The 22836-nt window shown below is 39.7% G+C and overlaps 1 protein-coding gene across 1 annotated transcript; it reads right to left on the reverse strand.

Annotated features, from left to right (window-relative positions):
• Positions 1–1895: 1895 nt before the first annotated feature.
• On the reverse strand, positions 1896–9794 carry LOC113226173. The gene is made up of 11 exons (XM_026458707.1): positions 9676–9794; positions 8359–8428; positions 7288–7923; positions 6539–7142; positions 5956–6151; positions 5481–5707; positions 4888–5115; positions 4403–4692; positions 3087–4316; positions 2799–2976; positions 1896–2203 (listed from the first exon to the last, which is right to left on the reverse strand). Exons 2-11 carry the CDS (start codon positions 8361–8363, stop codon positions 2099–2101), a joined length of 3699 nt encoding a protein of 1232 aa, XP_026314492.1. The 5' UTR covers positions 8364–8428; positions 9676–9794; the 3' UTR covers positions 1896–2098.
• Positions 9795–22836: the final 13042 nt, after the last annotated feature.

The raw sequence follows: 22836 nt of genomic DNA on the forward strand, positions 1-22836 counted from the left end.
CTAAAATTGCTCCATCTGCGGAGCGCCTAAGAGCTAAGTAGGAAATAGATTTTGTACGGACAAATGTAAAGCGGCCACAAGAAGAGCTAAAGCTAGAAATATTTTAAATCGCAAGCGACTACAAGCTGGACAGTAAAAGGACAGGATTGAAAATACGAAATATTTGTTACTTTACAGTTTAAATAAAGGTTCAAGAGCTTAGAAATGGTGCCAAGTTACATAAACTTTTTACATTATAATAGTCGTATTGTTATTAGAAAAAAATAGTTTTTTAAAATTTTACAACATGACGAGGTTTTCAATGTCCCCAGCGTTTGATTTTTGTGAAATTACATTGTCAGGACGTTTTGTTATCACAGTTTTAGGTCGCTGTGTATGTTGCTATATTAAAAACACTTTAAAACTAATAGTGAAGGTACAGGGTCAAGAGCACGTTAAGCGTGACACTTAAGATTTAAATCCAACTCTATGCCGCTTACGATAACAACGGTCCAAATTACAAAGTGTCAAGCTTGACGTGCTCTTAACTGTACATAGTCTTATAAATATAATTATTATACACTATAATTTGCAGTCACAGACCCAATAAAAACAAAACCAATGTGGAATACTGAAATGGGATTCCGATTATTCAATAAAATCTTCAAATTCTTTACAACCTTTGTAGGTGCCTTTGAGGGCACGAAGATGATTTTAACTATTTACTTAACCAATTAACCACACCAATTTATCACACTTTCCTGTCAATGAACTAAAAAAAACTTTATACTCGAAAAACCCAGCCAGGAACTAATATAAATACTTATTTTTTAACCGACTTCAAAAAAGGAGGAGGTTCTCAATTCGTCTGTATGTTCTTTTTTTTTTGTATGTATGTTACGCAATAACTCCGGTATTTGTGAACCGATTTTCATGATTATTTTTTTGTTGGAAAGGGGGTACTTCCATAGTGGTCCCATTTTATTTTGAAGAAAATCATCCACCTCAAAGGGTGGCTGTTCACGCATGAAGATTAATTTTTATAAATAGCGCCTAACTTTAATTTAGGAGTAATTACTTTAATGGTTGATTTTGCTATTTCTCCAATTCTAGGCGTTTTTCTCTCAATATACTTTGAGTAGTGAGAACCGATTTTTATTTTCTCCAGTGTGAAGTCCTGTATAGTGGCGAACTAGGGGATATTTCAATAAAACTTAGCAAATAGACGTAATTCCATTTACTTTTGAGGTCGGTTTTTTTAGTACTCTGTACTGAGATTATTTATTTATATGACCAGCAGATTTCTATTGTACATACATGTGCATTTCACAATCATAATTAAATTGATCCACCCTACTTCTTGGAGTGCTGTTTTTTATTGATAGCATCACTTATCAATGCTCGTCATAAGGCACAGTTGTTAGGTATTTATTTAACTTTTAGAGTGGTTACACACCGCGGCTTTTAACTGTTCGTGAAACGCGCTTACACTTGCGATTTACATCGATGCAGTCGCGCATTTGCATCGCGTTTGCATTGCACCTATAAATTGCCGTGTGTAATCGCTCTTAGTTAGATATTCCTCATTTTAACGTTAGTAACAAGATACCTCAATGTACCTTGGCGACGTTGATAAAATTACTCGGAAGTTAGACATTACTTCAATCGTCGTCTTTTTTTGTAATATTAAGTGACGGGGCGAACAAGTCGTCCGCCTGATGGTAAGCTACACGCCTGTTCATAAAAGTTGCAGTGCTACCCAGAGCTTTGCAAAGATCTAAGGGGCACTGCCACTGAGACATAAGTTGACAAGTCCCATGTGCCTGTAATTTCACCAGCACCCTTACCCTTCAAAATCAAAACACAGTAATGCTGACATTACTGTTTGGCGGCAGAAATAGGTAAGGTGGCAGTACTTCCCTGGACGAACTCTTTCACAAGGAGCTCTGCTGCTACTAAATATTATCTGTATAATATTTCTTATCGCAACATCTCTTTGCTATAACGATCCATGGAGCTTATGTCAAGTCCTTACTTTCAGGCTTACTATTTATCCGTGTCATTCCCGGTTAGCACCGTAAGGCTAGTGATCCAACCATAAAATTTGACTTCAATTTTTTCAAGGCAAAAAGCTGTCTGTGTCAAGAGGCACAGTTGCTTCTGTACTGAGGTATGTAGTGTCTGTGGCTGCCGAAGCCGGTGCTGCCCAGGAAATCCATCGAGCCTGAAAGAAAATTGCGAAATATTTATTGAGTTTTTTTGTGAAATATCTCCACTACTTTTGTTATGATTATGAATACAAAGATCGAATAGACAGAAAATTTTTTCGTCGAGTCGGTGGGACTTGAACCCACGTCCATGCTGCACTGGAGCCTTGCTTTAACCATCTGAGCCACGGGTCCAGTTACCGAGTTGTCGAAATTCTCCTATGTGTTTTTGTTATAGATCTTTGTACTGACTTTTCGGCTTTCGTCGCCGCTGGTGACATCTAGTGGAAGATTTTTGAATAATCTTCGGCTGCGGTGAGGTGCGGTGAACACAAAAACACAGGAGAATTTCGATGACACGGTAACTGGACCCGTGGCTCAGATGGTTAGAGCAATGCTACGATGCAGCATGGACGTGGGTTCAAGTCCCACCGGGTCGACGAAAAATTTTTCTGTCTCCTCCACCATTTTATTCATAATCATTGTAACATATTTGTCAAATCTAATTTTGAAATAAATTAAATGTCCTAAGTGGCAACAAACAGTGTCCATAATTGTAAAAAGATCTTTGAAAAATTTTCAACATATTAAAGAGATAGCAGGCAAGGTTACCTCAGCCTGATCTCGTGGTAGTCGCCAAGGAGGATCAGCTTCTAATAGTAGCGCATCTAACGGTACATCGAGGCAAGGTGTCAGCAGTCTAGGTGCATCTGCCAGGAACGCTGCCACTTCAGACGCGGTCGGCCGTGACTTGCTATCATGTTGCCAACACGATTTAATCAGACCTTCCCTGAAAACAAACAATTCGATTTATGATAAATTTTTAAGTCTTGATTGAAGACGACTATTTAAGATAGTTTTATATTATATTTTATATATTATAATATTTTACTGACTTACAGTTGTGGTTTCAGTCCAGGTGGAAGGTCTAGTGTATGACCGGCTTTGACACGAGTCAGTACCTCTGAGTTGCTGAGGCCTTGGAACGGCAACGACCCGAAGGTGACAATCTCGTATAGTAATACGCCAAACGACCAAACGTCAGATGCGGGCGAGAAAAGTCCCAGTGCTAAACTTTCCGGAGCCATCCACCGTACAGGAAGCATACCCTTGCGGCTGAAGCGGTAATAATCATTTTCAAAGACGAGCCGTGTCATGCCAAAATCAGCAAGCTTGACGGTTCTGCGTGCGCTGACGAGGCAATTTCGTGCCGCTACATCACGGTGTACATAACGTAACTTAGCCAGGTAGGAGAGAGCGCGAGCTACATCTAGCGCCATACTCGTCAACCGGCGTGGGGAAGCCTCGTCTGATTCTCCACCTACACTACCTTCGTCATCAGTCCCTCCACCCATCGCCAAGTGGCGTCGAGCTAGCAAATAGTTTTTCAGATCTCCGTATAACATAAATTCCATAACTGTACAAACAGGTTCCGTTTTCGTAACTACACCAAGTAACCGTACAACGTTCTTATGATCGAAACGTTTCATTGCTTCCGCTTCTGATAGAAAATCAAGTTTCTCCTCTGTTGTCGCTCCAGCTTTTAGTGTTTTTACCGCTACGGCAGTCCAGCCCCTATTTTCGGCGAGTAGAGCGTGCCCTCCATAAACGGTACCGAAAGCGCCCGTGCCAAGTTTACGGTTGATGACGACTCTTTCTCGAGGTACTTCCCAGCGATCAAGACCTGCAGGTTTCAATAAGCCGAGGGGACGCATCCCAAGAGCAGCAAGTCGTTTACGATAATCCCGTTCTGCTCTTCTCTTACAGTACATAGCTAAACCAGCTAAAGACGCTACTAATAATGCTGCCATCGTAGCTCCCAGCGCGACGTATGCGGTGTGACAGTCTGTATGCAGAGCGTCAGCCAATCCCTGTAAGGCACATCGTTCACTTCCATCATCGGGTGTTTTTCCATCTTGAGTATACCACTGCAACGCTGTCTCATTAAGCTGCAGTGACCCATCAGACCATTTACCAATAACATGTGCTCCCTCATCTCGACGCCACTGCGAGAGGATAATGGGACTGGAGCGAACATATGCAAATTTTGTCGTTGTCCAGTTAAAGGAACCCGTTAATCCTTGATATTCTTTACTGAAACTATCCGATGTTACGAAGTCTATCAATGACCTGAGAACAGAGAATTCGTTTTTGTTTTAAATTTTATTTTGTTTAAGTATAACAATGTATACGTGTATAAAAATTGCATTACTCACCTAACGTAAGTGGAATCATGCATTTCATCAATGGCATTGGGATAGTTTTCGAAAAGATCCCTGAGAGCAAGGATCCACATTTTGAACAAGTCGAACAGAAGCGCTTCGTAAGGGCCGATTGGACTCTTGCATGACGATTTTATTGCATTCGTCGGGTTTGTGGCGTCATATTCTGAACAAGCTTTCTGAATACTTTCTTCTACTTCAATTCTTTCCGATGAGGTGTTGTTAACATTAGCATACCAATCCGCAGCCCATTCCGGCATTACAAAAAAGTATCCTGCGGTTACCTGGTGGGCAAGAGAACAATACCTACTATATTCACAAAGTCCATTCAAATCTGTATAAATCTGTTATTTAAGGTGGTAAATGTTGTGTAGATAGATATAATTTGTGATTAAATAATTAGTAATTTAGTAGAGAAGTTTCAAAGTAGCAAGGCATCAAGTCGTAGTGGTCTATGGGTTAGGGAAAAATTATCTTACTTCTTTAAGTTCTTCGAATGTGCAGTTTTCGCCCCTAGTAGGCTGCAGCCAGTCACGAGGAAGGAGGGAGCATATGAGCCAAACCGCCGGTGGATTTCGGTCATCATTAGTAGCACTATTTGCAGAGTGAGCACTCCTAGCAGCGCACACTGCTGCTCGCGCCAAACGAGCATCTTCTACGCAGAGGAATATTACTCTTGTATACTCCTTTATAACTAGTTGTGCCCACTGAAATGTATTATAAAAACAATGTAATGAAATATCTAAAAACATAGCTGTGTAACCGCACAACAGCAACCAGTTTTGTCAACTTTTTGTTTGTTTCGGTTTCGTAATGACGCAATCTGTTAGATATTTATTTTGTTTAAGCAAGTTTTACGTAATATAGGAAATGAAACTATTTTTTTTAACCGGATTTAAATCGCGTATATTTGTTTTTTCAAACAAACCGACGTTTACAGATCCCATGGTCACTGTTGACTGTCAACAAAAAAATAGTTTCATTTCCTATGTGTAACCTAAGAATTCGATATTTAATAAGTATATTTAAAAGTGATGTATTATAAAAACATAAAGTCAAGAGGGTAACAAACCTCAGAAATCTGTTGAAGATGTTGTTCGAAGGAGTTGGAAGGGTGGAGTTGGTAATCTACATTGAACTTTGCAGGAATACTGAGAGCGTTCAAAAGTGGACGCGTCGCATGCTCACTTAATGCTCCGAAGCGTCGCCAACCCATACGAGCTGCGAACGCACCCAGTGCTGCTGCGCCTTCACGAGTATCTCCTGCTCCCAACAGCTGCAAAGGTTTCTGCCCGTCACCTGCAACACATTATATTGTTATACAGTTTTGAAGATTTAATTGCTCACTTTGAAGACGCTAATGATTACTAAGACGTATCGGAACACTCATGTTTTAATAAAATATTACAGCGGATTTACTCCAGAAGGTGGTTTTTAAATACAGTATTTAAGCATTGCCGCTATTACTTTGTTAGATTCAAATAAATTCATCTATTACACGAGGTATGAACGTCACGACATATAACTTTCGCTTATAAAGTACTAACCGGTGTCGACGGTAGGAATCTGCGGAGTATAAGCTAACAACGGCAAACGGTACGTGGTGGATTGATGTGCGACGGCCATCCATGGATCGGCACATACTGGACCAGCAACGGCCGAAAGGGACCGATACCCACTTCCGTGCTGCTCGTTCTGCAGAGCCTTCATTGCTATTGTTGCTTGACAATCGTCATTGTATACCTGTAATGCATGTTTTATTTAAGATTTAATGATATCTTTAAATACCTTAACGAACCACGGTCTTAATTTTGCTAATGATAGTTAAGGGTATGTAGATGTCGCAGCTGTTTTTTATAAAGCGCCGTATTGCATTACGGCAAGCCGCTTTGCAAAACGGCGCTGTATTCTTATACGATTACCTCGCTTTTAGTTGGATTGCAGTTCGCCTAAAACAAGTGCGCCGCATTATGCGCTTTGTATAATACGGCTGCGACATAGATACATCTTTGTTGTTAATGAAAATCGTAGTTCGATACTAAATAAAAATTTGATGTCAAATTCCTTTACTTAGAATCGATATGTTATGGAAGTAAACAACCTATGTTAATTGTTGTAATGTTATCTTACTTGAGAATTAAACTCGATGCCGTCAATTAAATCTGCATGAATTCCAGCAACTCCAGGAAGCGCGCCTGAGTAAACGTGACGATTGGTAAGCCCAGGAAGCATAACGATGACGCGCACTTCACCATGTATTTTCCAAGGATGTAATTTCCAGTGCAGTGCCCCAGCATTTTCTGGACTTGTTGCAATGGCTGTTCGGGTCAACTGGCGCATTTCCCCTTTGTTTACTTTGTACTGGGTCAGGGCGTTTATTGCGCTCTGTTTTAGTAACTTATAATTTACGAATGCTACTATCCGTCGTGTTTCAAAAGGACACGGATGGGGAGGTTCACATGGTGGCGGGCCAAGCGTAGTGGTACTTAAATTGGCCAGGTCGGAAAACTCAGGAGCCCAATCACAGACGATCAAAGGAGACTTGAGTGCATTTGCTACTTCCGGTAAGCGGCCACCAAGGGGTCTCACGACAGCATATAGTCGATGTCTTTGTACGACATCTGCGAAGACGCAAGCTTCGCTTTCTTCACTTGTAAGAATAGTTGCACATGATTTCCCCTCGTTACATCTTTCTGGGGTTAAGAGGGTACTTGTATCACAGATGACGTTTTCTCTGTGGGAAATACATAAATAATTTTAACTAACGACGACAAGGTAATAACTTAAGAATGTAAAATCGTAAAAGTCAACGTTAAAGTATGATTATATAAACCGTAAGTACCTATTGGTTTTGGCATTCTTTGAGCAAGTCAACTTACCTATCTACAGTATGTCCAGTAAGACGACGCAGTTCAGCGTCGATCACATTATCAGGTACATGATATCTAGCAGCTATAGAAGAATCCGTAAAGTCAAGGAGTGAGGGTGGCGCAGATTCGATATTGGTAGCTAAACAGGCTCGCCGAGAACGGTCAGTTAAATCACCTAGTTCAGTAACATCAGCAAAGTGGAGTATTCGAGTCGGTTGAGCATTTAGGGAGGATATGGGTAAGATGGCAATAGTGACATTGCCAGCACTTAGTTCTCTTAATGTTGCTATAAGACATTCATCATTATCTGCCGCACGAGGGCCCGAACACTGCACAGGAGTTGGTACAATTTTTGCATTATGAACTTGAGAAGCAGTCACTAAGCTTTTAACAACATGTTGCAATGCAAGCGTCGTTTTCGAGAATCCAGGAATAGTTGCAGTTATTATCGTTACATTGTTGTTTAATAAGTTAGACTTCTTAATGTTAATCTTAGATACATCTTCGGTTACGTTTCTTGTGGTTGTATTTGGTGTCATATAGGTAATTCTATTTGTGTCATTCTCTTTACTCTGCTCTGTTACTTCTGAACCAAACACGTTGAGGGCAACCACAGAGAGGGTTACGAATGCAGCTCTCCACCACCTTGTAAAATGAAAATTACTCGCATTAGTACATATATCGAATAAGGATCCTGATTTTAAGTCAATTGCAATTCGAAACACCTTTATGTAATTGTGACAATAGCGTAGAGTTCCTTGTGAAAGAGTTCGTCCAGGGAAGTATTGCCATCATCATCGTCCTTGGTGAAACTTTCAGGGTGACGGGTGCAGCGGCAGCGCACCTCAGATCTTTACGACTGAAGCTCTGAGAGGTACTGCAACTGTTACCACACCAAGCGCCCGACTAGTTCGTACTGTCATTCGATTTCATGTGACAGACAAAACCTAGTTTGTTGACAACGACGTATTTGTAGAATAGAATTTATGTTGTTGTCTAATGAAAGAACTTATGTTCTACTCTACAAATTTTTGGTGGGTATTGTGATTTGTAGGGTGGTTGTAAAGGGCGTGATCTCACCTCATGAATAGGGTGGCGGTCACCGGTAGGCGGAGGATCGGAGTGCGGTGCCGACTGCATCCACACTTGTCTGCAATCAAAGAAAAATGAACGTGTAACTTAATTATTTTTAGGTTATTTAGGACAAATTGTCCAATTTGTCTTATTAACTATAATTATAGGTTTCTCACAGGTGTTCTACGGTAAAGAAGCTGTTAAAATCATGAACAAAGACCTGTAACAAGCACTTAGAGAAATTCTTACGGTCTGCTAACTTGTTCCGTAGTTCAGTTGGGAAAGCGATGTCGTCGGTTCGAGTCCAATCAGATCGAAGGAGTTTCTTTGTGTTCGTTCGATCTTTGTATCAGGAATAAAATCTAACTAGTTGAGTATTTTGACACAAAATATATATGAATATTTTGGTGGTACAAACATCATGACGTCCAATAAAAATAAATGTTCACTAATTAAGGCGAGCGACCGGAGGAGGAAAAAACTGTTTTGCTACGTCACATGGTTTAGGTATTTACTAATAAATAACGGTCTTACAAAAAATATACGATACGTATAAGGATATTGTCTAAAGATTGTGCTATTTTGTTACACGATAGGATGTACTTTATCCGATCATATAAAAACCTAAAAACAGGCAAAAATAAAACTCTAAAACGAATTATTTAAGAATAAAATAAGTAACTTTGTACATAGTTTTTGTATGTACATAGTTCTCATTAATTACTACGAGAACCTGCAACATTTAGGTTATCAACTAAAGCCCTACAGTTAATAAATTCACATTTATCCTAAAATTAGCAAATTGTTTAACGGTTTAACGATCCGCAGTGCTGCCCGATGCCCTGTTAGTCGCCATCGGGTGCGCGCGGATCGCGAGTCGCGATAAGCGACCCCCACACCTCACTTCTTAAAATACAGGCTCGCGTTGAAATACCGCGCCAGAAAGCAAAAAAAATTATTATTGAAGGATAAACAGTTAACATATGAGAAAAAAAATACATATTTTAAAATTAACAATATCTAAATATACTATAAACAAAACAAAAAGATAACCCGGCAAACTGATACAAACAAATAAACACATAATAGGTACAACAACGAAACTAAAAACAGCACCATCCGTATCCCAAACCTGTGTCCCAAACAATGCAACAATGCACACAGCCACACAGGCAACGCGCTGCGTTCGACGTGCGTTGCAACGTTGCTCCACAAAGTCCTCCATTTTCACTTCCTTACTTATAGCAGAGCGCTGAGTGCGTACTCGCACTTGACCGGGTCTGTTCGCTAAATGATCAAATTACCATAATGCAAGTGACTCACTTTGTTTCGAAAGAATGGCGCTAGGTCTAGGCTCCGTTACTCGCTCTTCCGTCACTCCTTTCGTTACGATGGTGAACACGTCCCACACGTGGCGTGACGGGAGTAGCGGCAATAACTTCTGGGCCACAATAATATATTATTGTCTATGCCGTCGATACGATAAGAAGAACGTTGCAATCTCACTGTGTGTAAAAATATTTTATTTTTAAAAAAGGTGAGCCTTAAATACCACCTATGTCACTTGCTCGAGGTTATGCGATAAGTGTCTATCACTGTATCGCCGACACAGTGCAAGCGCTCAGACAAGTCTTATTTACATTACAATCCTTGTACAACTCCAGCATTCGGTTCCGCACGAGTGCACACTGCGGGCAACGCTATTTTCACCTCTGAGTGCGTGCTTAGATTCCGTTTTCCTCGTAGTAAGCGCCTGGTGTCATTGATCAGATTTAGTAGGCTATTATAGCGTAGGCATTTTCAATTTTATATGAGAGTGATGTATGTATTAAGTAGTAACTATTAAATATGTGGCTAGGTGTACAGGCGCGCTAATACAAATTGTGCACGGTTCGGACGCAATTTCAAAAATTCCTTCTTTTTTAACAAACTCGTACATAGGTAGGTATGTAAATTCGTGTGTACGTGGGATTATGTTAGTGTTCGTTATTTCAAAAGCAATTTAAAACGAATAATAAAATGTGGGTGTTGTTTGTTACTTTATTCGAATTCTTTCGATGGAGGAATTGCAAATAATCTAATTATTAATGTTTTATTCGCTTGTTTTCTAATTCTCGAGTCGTCTAATGAAGAAAGTTTAGAATCGTAAAAAATCAATTGTCTTAGATTCTTTCGGAAATAGAATGGGTTTCATCGACCCTTCTTAACCGACTTCAAAAAAGGAGGAGGTTCTCAATGTGTTTGTATTTCTTTTGAATGTTACGCTATTACTCCGACGTTTGAGAACCTGTTTCCCGCGCCTGTCTAGTAATTGCCTCCGTGAGCGAACGGTTACCATGCCGGACTGCCACGCAGAGGTCCCAGGTTTGATTCTCGGGCCGGGAGAAATATTTATATGGTCTACATTTATTTATCTCGTGAGTTTGGGTGTGATTTGTGATTGTCTATGTGTGTGTCCATGGCACCCGCGACATAGGGTTCCCTAGTGCGGTGCTATGTTGAGTGTGTACGTTATTATTATTATTATTATCATATATTTGGTACTATTTTAAATAGGTAGTTCGAAATGTTGTCTATTACCTGAAAATATTATCACACAATTTTAGAACCATTTTCAAAACGTTCATTTATAATTTTACAATAAGTAACAAGGTAATGCGTCATAAAATACTTAATTACGGTTTGTTTACATTTAGTTTAGACAGTGTAGCTAGTAAATTTTTGCATGCGTTCAGGAATTTATTGTCGCAGCTCTACGGGTCGCCGCTGCCCGTGTACTTGTGTCGTCTGCATGTACGGACAACGGCACATCAGACTACACATTTTTGTTCGAAAATCGATTCCAGTGCAACGGAACATGTGTAGCTTAATGTGATGGCGTGTGTACAAAAAAATACTATATAAATAAATAGGCTCTGAATGTGGCAGGGAACGGTAGAGTCGACATTGGGGAAGCCGGCACAGATCTTTATTCAAATAGACGGTAAAAGGATGTTGACAGCAATAGTTGCAAAAACCACAAGGACGGTTTTGTGTTAGTCTGGTTTAAGGACGCATTTCGTTCAAAAGCGACATGCAGTTTATATGAATGTAATATTTGACTTTCTGCACGGCATAATTAGAAATATTAATTAAATTTTTATTGAATTGATATTCAATTCTTTTTTGTGAAATTACTCCACTAGTTTGTTATAATTATGAATAGCGACATCTCTCGCCAGGACTGGTAGCTGTAAAGGTACTAACTGGGTGATAAATCTTTCATCGATTTCTCATAGATGGCGCTACGACTAAAAAGTCGTTGAAAAACCAAATACAAAGACACGACTCAAGAAATAGAACTCATAGAAAAATTCGTTGCGTCCGTTGGTTCGTTCTGTGGCTTAGTGGGTATAGCGTCTGGCACGGTATGCAAGAAGACGTCGGTTCGAATCCGACCGGATCGAAGGAATTTTTTCTGAGTGTTCGATCTTTGTATTAATAATTATAGAAATAGTAAGTTTTATAGTTTTTTGTGGTATTCAAACAGGCAACAAACGGGCCACTCTTGTGTCTATGATTGGGCTGGTGTGCTTTACTTGTCAACCTGAATACAGCCGTGCTCTTTGGTAACCTACCTAGGCGGGTTCTGCTGATAGAATCCTAATCACAGTAAATATACTTAGCAGTAATAAATACAGTAAATATAGTATTTTACTAGCAGTAGAGTTGGTCCAGGGAAGTACTGCCACCTTACATATAACTGCCGCCAAGCAATAATGTGAGCATTACTGTTTGGAAGGGTAAGGGTGTTGGTGAAATTACAGGCACATGGAACTAGTCAACTTATGTCTTACGTCTAGTCAACTTATGTGCCCCTGGTCTATGCGATTTAATGATCTCAGTGGCACTGCAACTGTTGTGGATAGGTGTGTCGCTTATCACCAGGCGCACGACTTGTTCGTCCCGTCACTTGGAGATCATATAAAAAATATATAATAAATACTAATAATGTACATTAATAATAAAATACACTAATAATAATTATAATTCTTTAATGCACAAATAAATGACATTGAAAATTACAAGTTACAAAGGTGACCTAGCAGTGGTGAATAAATTAAGTCTGCGGGACATTATTATTTTTTTTAAATAAATGTAAATATAATTATCAATGGCGACAATATAAATATGGCTGAGATAATAAACCTACATAAACTTTACATACCTACATACATACATACGTACACAATATATATAATTAATGAAAACAAATTATTAGTTTATATACATGTTACTGATTAACTTCCGAGTTTAACAGGAAGTGCTCTTTTAATTTGCGTTTGAATGATGCAACCGATGGACTGTCACGAATGCTAGCAGGTAATTTATTACACATACGAGCTGCACTAACTGTGAAGGAATAGTGGAAAAAATTGGAATTGGGGACATAAAAGTGTTCTAGTGTCGCAGGTTCGTTTTGGGCGAGAAGTGGGGGGTAAATGAGTAAAACGGGAGCGTAGATAGTGTGGAAGATGAGGGTAGTGTAGAATTTTGTATAGAAGACAAAGGATATACAAATCTCTGCGAAGTCGGATAGGGAGCCATTTTAATTTAGATCGAAATTCAGAAATTTTGGTCACATTTACGCAGACCAAATATAAAACGTATTGCCAGATTCTGTAGGCGGTCCAGTTTGTTAAGAAGCTCCTCATTTGCATTCAAATAACAAACATCATCATAGTCAAAAAAAGGAATTAGTAAGGACTGAGCAAGCGTGACCTTGGTTTTGAACGGCAAGAAAAACTGAAGCCGCTTGAGAGAATTATAAGCAAAGTGCATACGCCGACTAACTAAATTTACCTGTGGTCTCCAGGACATTATGTGTTCAATTATTAGGTCAAGATTCTTTGTTTTATCGATATATGCAAGGTTCACTCCATTGTAGGAAACCTTGGGGAGATGATTGAAGTCCAACCTGCAATACAGTCTATTACTACCTACAATTATTGCCTGTGACTTCGTAGGATTCACAAGCAATTCGAACGCAGTAGCCCAGGACTTCACCACAAGAAGATCCCTAATAATAATATATATATATATATATATATAATAATAGTGTAAATTAATAAATATAATAATATGTGTATTAATAATAATGTACCTAATAAGAATGTACATATATCACATGCGAACATGCGTATGCCAGGTGCATTCTAAGTAGGTTATTATGCTGTGTGCATTGTAACAAAGTTAGTAAGAATCCTGTTTTCATTATTTTTACTGCACACATAAACATGTAATTAATCGATACATAATGAAATGTGTTTCGATTAATACATACACGATACATTCTTAGTTATTTGTACTAAATTTTTTTTGTTCTTAATTGTTTGTGTTACTAAAATTTGACACCATATTTCAGTTGTTGATCTTCATTAATAATGTAAACAATTCTATTCAGCAAAAATATTGTACAGTTTTAACAAAGAGCAGTAATAACAATACAATACAATTAATACTTATATCTAATTCGCGAATTTGTATTACATTTTAACTACAATTGTTTTGTTTGACAGCCGAAATTGGACCTTTTGTATCCAAACCAATGTTATAAATAAGACAGTAACTCTGTTTGTTACATTTTCACGCCTAGACTGCTAAAGCAATATTGATGAATTTATTAGTATAGAGCTAGATGGGACCTAGAAGAAAAACATAGGCTACTTTTTATAACAAAAATAAATCTTTAAGGGGTTGCAATAGAAGATGAAAGTTTGTATAGAGAACCAATAAAACTATGAAAATTACAAATAGACTTATTCTAAGTACGCAGACGAAGTTGCGGGTACCACCTAGTATTCTATATAACAAACTATGGCTACATTAAATACTTAGTAGAGTAATAAAATTAATTCCAGGCATTGTATTCATACTTCATTTCTTAATTTGGTTCAACCGGTGTTTCAATCCTGACAGTGTAAAACCTAAGAGTGTCTGCGCTAATGTATAATTTTAATTTCAAAGTTTGTTGTAATTAATAAACAAAGAATGAACAGATAGAAAAAATCGTCTCCTAGCAAATCGTGCCAGACGCAATGTCAACTGATCCACGGAACGAACCAACGGACCTCACGAATTTTGCCATGTGTTTGTTGCAGGTCTTTGTTTTGGTTTGGTAGCGCCATCTGTGATAAATATATGGAAGTTTTTTCTTCACCCAGTGAGGTAACTTTACAACTACCAACCAGTGACTAGAGATGTCACTTTAATAAATGTACTTGGTACTTGGTGTAACGGGCTGGTATCCGCAACCCGACGTCAAGGCGCCTATTTTGTGTGTAAATAAATGTAATTAAGTTTTATTGAATGCAGGATGTTTCACCCTCATCATCATCATCATTCAGTCATACGACACCCACTTCTGGGCATACGCCTCCCCCAACGATCTCCACGACGATCGGTCCTGCGCTGCCCGCATCCATCGGCTTCCCGCGACCTTTACCAGATCGTCGGTCCACCTGGTGGAGGGCCTGCACTGAGCCTCTCCCGGTGCGCGGTCGCCATTAAGAACCTTTCCGCCTCAATGGCCAACGGTTCTCCTAGCTATGTGCCCCTGCCCACTGCCACTGCTACTTCACCACCACGATATTAAATTATTTTTGTGAAATGACTGGTAATTAGTTGCAGTTGATGCGGTAATTTCATTGGTAAAACATCCTGGCGTTCAATAAAACTTAATTACAATTGAAAAAATATCGATATGATTTTAGCAAAATTATATTTATAAGCTGTATCTAAAACAACAAAAATAATATGAATTAAAATAACAAATTGTCTAAGCACAGTCTTGCGATGTCAAGGAATATGTACAGTTAAAGCACTTCAAACTCGACACATTTACTTTGCCCATTTGTTATAGTAAGGGGCAAAGGGTTGAATTTAAATCTCAGGTGTCAAGTTTGATATTATAATGTACATCGATCCAATGACTTGGAGGAGGGTGTCATCGCTGTCTCAGGGACAGCGCATGAAGGCTATCAGCTTCCAGAGTATGACGTTGCAGCCATCCGTGTGCGCCTCAGCGAACATAGCCGAGTCGGTAAGGGAGGCAGCACATGTAATTGCATTAAGCCGGTCTATAAAAGCTTTCTCATTTTCTCAGCTCCGTGTTAATAAGTGTGGTATCTGAAGCGCTTCAACTCTCTGAGCTCGTCATTCTACTGAACGCGCATGACGGCAGGACGTGGTGATACACTTTCTATATGTACTTAACCCATAACCTGTACTTGTAAAACGATAATAAGGCAAGACCAACAGTTTGTCTCCAACGCCGCCAGTGCGATGTTCGTTTTTGCAAAGACACCTGAACAAATCGTACTTTGACGTATTCGTATTGCAATTATAAGTTTACTAAATAACTACGTCAATAAACCTTTTGTGATTAAAAAGATGCAATGTACTCTAATGACGCCTTTTCATATTAATTTTCATCTTTTGTTTCGGAACAAAAAAGTGTATACGCATTTTGAAGAATTGTTTCTAAACTGTTCTTGAAAAATGTTGTAGCGGTAAATTGTTTTATACTACACTCTCTCACAATGCGCTACAGTAACATTTTCGGTTACTTTTTCTCGTTAAGCATAGAGTTTTATCTCTAGCGCGCATTGACAAGATGGGTTTTTTTGTGCGAGTTACTTGGAAAGTTAACAATCGTGCGCGGCCACTCCCAGTGAATTTGCCGCGTGATAGTTAAAATCTGTTTGAATCTGAACCATTCTTTGTACTTCCGAATGGAATACTATGAAAAGTGGATAAACGAATCAACTGATGACAATAATTCATCACCAAGTAAACTAAATTGATAACGACGAGTGAATAGGTCAATTTACGAACGTTTCTTATTTCATTAATTAACTAGTAACTTTAACTCACGGTTATATTCCGACATATAACATTTAGTGCTAAACTACACTGTATGTAAGCAGTTTGTGCTTTCATAGCTCTATTATCTGCCACTTTGTGGCACTCTTTTTTTCTTATTGCGGTTTTTATGCATTGTGTGGAAAATTTATTTCCACGCATTGACATTATAACAATTTAGTTAAAAAAATATAGAAAAAAGTTATAGGATATATTAATGTGATTATTCCAGTAACTTTACTCGTGAGCTAAATAGCGATCCTGATGAGGACCAAGTGAGCACGAATTGCGGGTTAAGTCACTACTGGAATGATTTAGAATAAAAAGTTATTGCCACTAAGTAAATACGCTATATAATACGTCAAATATTTGCGCATCAGAGCTACATACATCAAGTCATAGTGCTTTCCGAATTTACATTATAATGAGCGTTACTTATGTAAGTGGCGCTCTGGTCAAGTATTGTTCGTGATAATACGAGTAGGTACTCATTAAATACTTACCTATTATGCACTGTTATTGAGGTAAATTTGCTAGAAAGTCACTTGAATAACTTTTCATTTAGTTCTTAACTTTCTCACTTTCGTGTTCGTGCGTAATTTTTACGCCATTTTCAGTACGTTAGTTACAATTAGTATCTTCAATATTATGAAAGTTTTTTAGGACTAATTGTTGATGATGAGTACAGAGAGCCCCAGTTAAATTTCACTTATGATATTTGAGGCTATTAGCATAATAGTGGTGTAACACGGGTGTAACCCACATTCAATTTTTTTCCACACTTTAAATGATTTTTCTATTCCTTTAAATGATAGTGAAGTACATAATTATTTTATATTTGGATGCTATATATTCACGTATAAAAAATATTTAATTATTAATTTAAACATGAAAATAGCATCCAAATAAAAAAATAATTGTATATTAACTAACAGTATTAAAAGGAATCATAAAGAAATATTTTTTGAACGTGAAAATAGCATCCAAATATAAAATAATTATGTACTTAAGTGTTATTTAAGATAATATTATAGAAAAAAAAAATTATGTTGGTTACACTCATTAATTGTAGGTACTAACTTTATTATCTAGGTTGTAAACTGATACCTTTTATTTGACCTTTGTGGATATTGATAAAAAGTTCAATGTCATAGTACAATGTTATTATTTTTAGGTCTAGTAACTGAGTAAATCATTATCACAACGACATACGATGAATTTATATTTGATGACCTCGGTAGCCCAGCGGTTGATGAGGAGGAGGTCCCGGGTTCGATTTCTGGTAGGACCAATTTGGGAAACGAACCTTTTTAAATTAGTTCTGTTTAAGTGTTCCGAGTAGAGCTCCGGATGAAGTCCGTTGCCCTGGTACTCACAGTACAGTGAACTCTCTAATTTGAAACTAGGTGACTGTTTTAATTGTCTGGTACATTACAATAATGGTCAATTGCATAAATACTATCGTGGTTATTTATTATACAATAATCAATAGTTAAAAGACTTTTGTGAAGTCTCGATCTCATATTGGCCCAAAATGGCGGACATCGGCCTAAATCTTCCATTAGACTTGTCCCATATCCAGCATGTACCAGTTTTCTTATATTTTTTACGATATTAAATAACGGTATGAACAACAGTGTGCGCCTGGTGGCAAGCGACACTCCTATCCATTACAGTTGCAGTGCTTTAAATCGCAAAGATCTGAGGGGCACTGCCACCCTGAGACAAAGCATAGTCCCGAGGGAACCGAACCCAAAATATCACACCCCTCATGGAAGAATGGCATAAGTAGAGTTACTTCAAAAACGTTTATTGCTCCATTAGATACAGAAAAATATAACCCACATCCTCTCCAATTCTTGTAACTCTATCGACTAATATTGTAGATAAAGTTACAAGAATTGGAGAGGATAAACATGTTTGACGTAACTCCACTTATGCAATTCTATCGCGAGGCGTGCGATATGATCTAGCCCTTAAACTCCATTGGGTGACAAGAATAAGGAACCTGCAAGGTTCAACATTGCACCGCCGCTGTTTGCTCTTAAAAATAATCTATAAGAGCGGTTACACACGGTCACTTTTAGCAGCGATGCAAACGCGATGCAGTCGCTAATCGTCTACCTTTATACACGAGCGCGATTTAAGGCAGCCATGCAAACATGATGCAAGCGCGCCACTGCATCCATACAAACGCGCGATTGCATCGATGCAATCGTGCATTGTATCGATTCGTGCTAATAGTACATAGTCTTACAGCGCTTTTAAACAAGTTATAGTAGATTTAGAAATCATACTTATAAATACTGAATCAATATGACTCAACTATAAATAATTTTGCTCGTAAAATAAGTGCCAGTTCCGAGTAAAGTTTTTATTACCCGACTGCCCCAGAAAGACGATAATATATCTTTTCGCCTGTTAGAAAAGATTTTTTGTGAAGTGACATACCACCTGCGACCAGAGATGGCCAGTGAGTTAAAACCACCCGCCCGGGTTTTTACCTGAATTGTCGAGTTTTAAACCATTTTTGCACAAAATCGTGGGCGGAAATTACGAATTCGAAATTTGATATAATTCTATTACAAATTTTACAAATATTACAAATTTTGATGTAAAAATCTTTTTTTGAACGAAAAAAAAAAGCAACTCCGCCTTGCAATCCTGTGAATTCTCGATACTAAGGATGCACACTACGATTGGATTTTTGTAAAAATCAATTCAAGTGCTTACAATTTAACAAACTTTTGTATCGATTTATTTCAACGCGATTTTCAATCGAAACTATTCAATAGAAAGGCAAAGCGAATCGTTTAGATCAGAAAGCAATAAACATTTTGTAATAAAAACATTAAATTTGAACAAAATTGGATTTACAACAAATATTTCGTTGTAAAGAATTTTTGCCCTCTATTTCGGGAATTAAAAGGTTTTAACCCGATTAAAACCCGGCGTTAACAAAGCGGCGGGTTAAAACCAGAGTCCATGCCCATCTCCGCCTACGACACATCAAGTTGTATATAAATGTCTCTGCGATGTACAGCCGTTGATAATTTTACGCCTGGAGCTTTGTTACAGCTATGCGAGTTTCATTTTTAATTCAAGCACTACAAATACTGCAGCACATGTGCTCTAAACCAGGATTGCTGCGATATTCAATGCGGATGTTCGAGTCGAGACATTTATGTATTTATTTGGTATCCTAACAGAACACATACAATATGAAACTTAGTATAAATCTTAATGTAAATATCCCAGTAACAGGGAAACGCAGTATTCTTAATTATGACATCAAACAGACAACAAGTAAGGAACAGAAACAAAGACATGACCTAAAAGCCACACTAGAATAATTTACAAACCTACCGACTGATAGCCGAAAAAGTAGCCACAGATATCTAAATAAATATTTATTTAGACTTCTGTGAGCTCAGTTGTTGTTTTTGGAATATAACTGATAAAATTCCAGGACGATTAAGCTAGGCAAATTGATTGTTTTTATGCAGATTGATTATTTGTTAAATGTCACAAATTCATTGAAATGATATTTTAATACAATACCAAAAGAATAAAATAGCTTTTTCACGTAAATAGGTTCAGGGATGATGTACATTTTTCGCGTTTTTTTTTATTTTATTATTTTTTTACTTTCATTATTTTTGGAAAACTTACAGCTAGGTAACAAGAATACAATGGTAAGTATAATACACGCCTAACAGGCCAGTGCATGTATCTCGAGGGCTAATTAAAAGTTTCCACAGGTAATACTATATTTAGACAGAGGAACCCCCTCCGGAAATCACCGAGGGGGAGATGGAGTGGGCGGTGGGGCGACTGCGGGGGCGGAAGAAGGCCCCTGGCCCGGACGGGGTGCCGGGACGAGTCCTCCGTATCGCCCTGAAGCATCTCGGGACCCGCCTCAAGCAAATCATGGACGACTGCTTGAGGACGGGGTTGTTCCCGAGATGCTGGAAGGAGGGAAGGCTCGTCCTGATACCCAAGCCGGGACGACCTACAAACTCCCCCTCGGGGTTCCCCTCGTCCTACTGGACGAGATGGCGAAGATCCTGGAGTGAATTATCGCCTCCAGGATCAACGAACACCTGAGGGGGACAGGCCCCGATATATCGCAGAGGCAGTACAGGCAGTACAGGTTCAGGGCTGGACTCTCCACCTTGGACGCCCTGGAGTCGCTGCGACACATCGTGGAGGAGGCTAACGGCGAGAGGGAGGGTGTAGTGGCTGTGTTCTGGACATAGCCAACGCCTTCGGCACTCTTCCCTTCGCCGTTATCAGGGAGGCCCTGAGGTACCACGAGATCCCCAGGTACCTCAGCCGTCTGGTGGAGCACTACCTGGAGCAAAGGGTGGTGCTCTACCAGACGAGGGAAGGGAGGCGCGCCGAGCCCCCAATGAGGTGCAGAGTACCCCAGGGGTCCGTGTTAGGACCACTACTGTGGAACCTGGGGTACGATTAGGTGCTGAGGGGCGCGCTGCTCCCCCGGACGGCGGTCATCGCGTACGCCGATGACACGCTGGTGGCCGGGGGACCATTTCCAGGAGGCGGCCCGAAGAGCCGCAGTAGCGGCGGATATGGTGGTCCGCCGAATACAACTGCTGGGGCTCGAGGTCGCCGTGCCAAAGACGGATGTGACCGTCTTCGGCGGGAGGGACAGAGGCTGGGCGGTGCCGGCAGGCGCCCACATCTCCGTCGCGGGAGTATCGGTACCGGTCAGGTCCCAGATGAAATATCTGGGCCTTGTCCTGGCGATGGAACTTCGGGGAGCATTTCCGGCAACTTGATCCCCGAATAGTGGGCGCCGCATCGGCGTCGGCGAGGCCGGGAGCCCCATGTAGAAGGCTATACGCTGAGGTGACCCGGAGTATGGCCTTATACGGGGCTCCCATTTGTAGTGGGGCCTTATCAGTGGCGACGAAATCGCTGCTGAGGAGGCCTCAGAGGGTGGTCGCCCTGCGAATGTGCAGGGCGTGCATGACGGTGGCTTGCGCTGCCGCATGCGTCCTCGCCGGAACTCCGCCGTGGGACCTTGAAGCCGAGGTCCTGGCGGCGGTCCACGCCTACCAGCAGGGAAAGAGGGATCGAGGCGAGCGCCCCGATCCCAAGAGGTCGAGCGAGAGCGCCGGCGCAGCGCATGTGGGACCGGTGGAAAGAGGGCTTGGTGGATCCCCCCTATGGAGCGGCGGACGCGCACCCGCTTCGGCGAAGACGTACGGGGAGAAGGCGAAGGCAGTTCGCTGCTCGCCTGATCCCCTAGTGAGACCAGCGGGCTCAGGGCAGGGACTCCGGAGCCTGCATTGCAAGGCCTCACTCGTCTGGGGGGCGGGAGGTAAACGTGGGGGGTTTTAGTGGGGTAAGAGGAGGAGATTGACGAGTGTCGTCAATTGTTTCACGTCAAATCGATCAGTTTAACTTGAGCTTTGCTATAATGGACGAAAAGTTAAAAATTTTTTTGATATTTAAAAGTGATATAAGGCCCATTTGCCTGATGAGTTGCCAGGGGTGGATGGCCCTTATTTCGTCTCTATTTCTGGTTATATACTCGATGACTTAGAACTAAATAGTCGGATCTTAGTCAGATCCTCGAGCATTGACTGTACAATACACTACAGTACAAGTGGTGAACTTAGTTGGCACTACGGCAATCTCTACCATGTTGTTGCCAGTAGAGGACCTCAGTTCATTAAAATTCCGCAGCTAGGTCGAATTCAAACTTATCATTCGTTATTATTTTTTACGATGACATCAATTATACCCGTACATTTGCTATCTGAGTTTCAATGAAATGAATTTAAGGTATGTAAATCGACCAGAGTACAGATAAGAAATCGACGCAAACAAAAACAAAAATGTGGAGGGTCATTAACCTTCAAAATATTTTAATTTTTATTTTATTGAATATCACGATGTTTTGATTTATAGCATACTAAATTTCAAGCCGATCACAAGTGGAAGGAAAATAAATATTCATCTTATGTTTGTACACTAATTGGGAAAAAAGCTGAGGAATCTTAAACATCTGAACCGGTATTCATAGCTATACTACAACGATTTGGGTAAGTTTAGACACGTATGAAATCCACCTCGTGGAAAGCCGGAATGAACGTCCAACATCTGGCAGGAAAACAAATGGATATTACGAAACAAGACAATATGTAATTAACAAGCAGGTGTAATTGTAGGTAACAAATCCACTATGGTAATAAAAAGCGCACATGCAAGTACATTGATGACAAGATAAGCTTTTGCAGGTGTTTTTTTTGTCTCTAAGCGCTCTAAGCTGAGCGCTGCGTTCCAGAGTGCCTGAGTCGTTCGCGGCACAAGCGAAGTAAACGGTCTGAACTGCAAAGGTTTAGGTAACTAACTAAGTGTAAACAAACCGGAATGAAGTATTTTATGAGGCATTACTTGGTTACATGTAAAATTGTAATTAACTTTTGAATTTTCTTCTAAAATTGTATGATAATTTTATCAGGTAATAGACAATATTTGGAACTACCTATTTAAAATATTACTAAATATACTAATATACTAATATACTAATATACTAATATACTAATATAC

The sequence above is a fragment of the Hyposmocoma kahamanoa genome, unplaced genomic scaffold (assembly GCF_003589595.1).
Source record: "Hyposmocoma kahamanoa isolate Upper Pololo Valley unplaced genomic scaffold, ASM358959v1 182, whole genome shotgun sequence".
In the NCBI taxonomy this organism is placed as follows: domain Eukaryota; kingdom Metazoa; phylum Arthropoda; class Insecta; order Lepidoptera; family Cosmopterigidae; genus Hyposmocoma; species Hyposmocoma kahamanoa.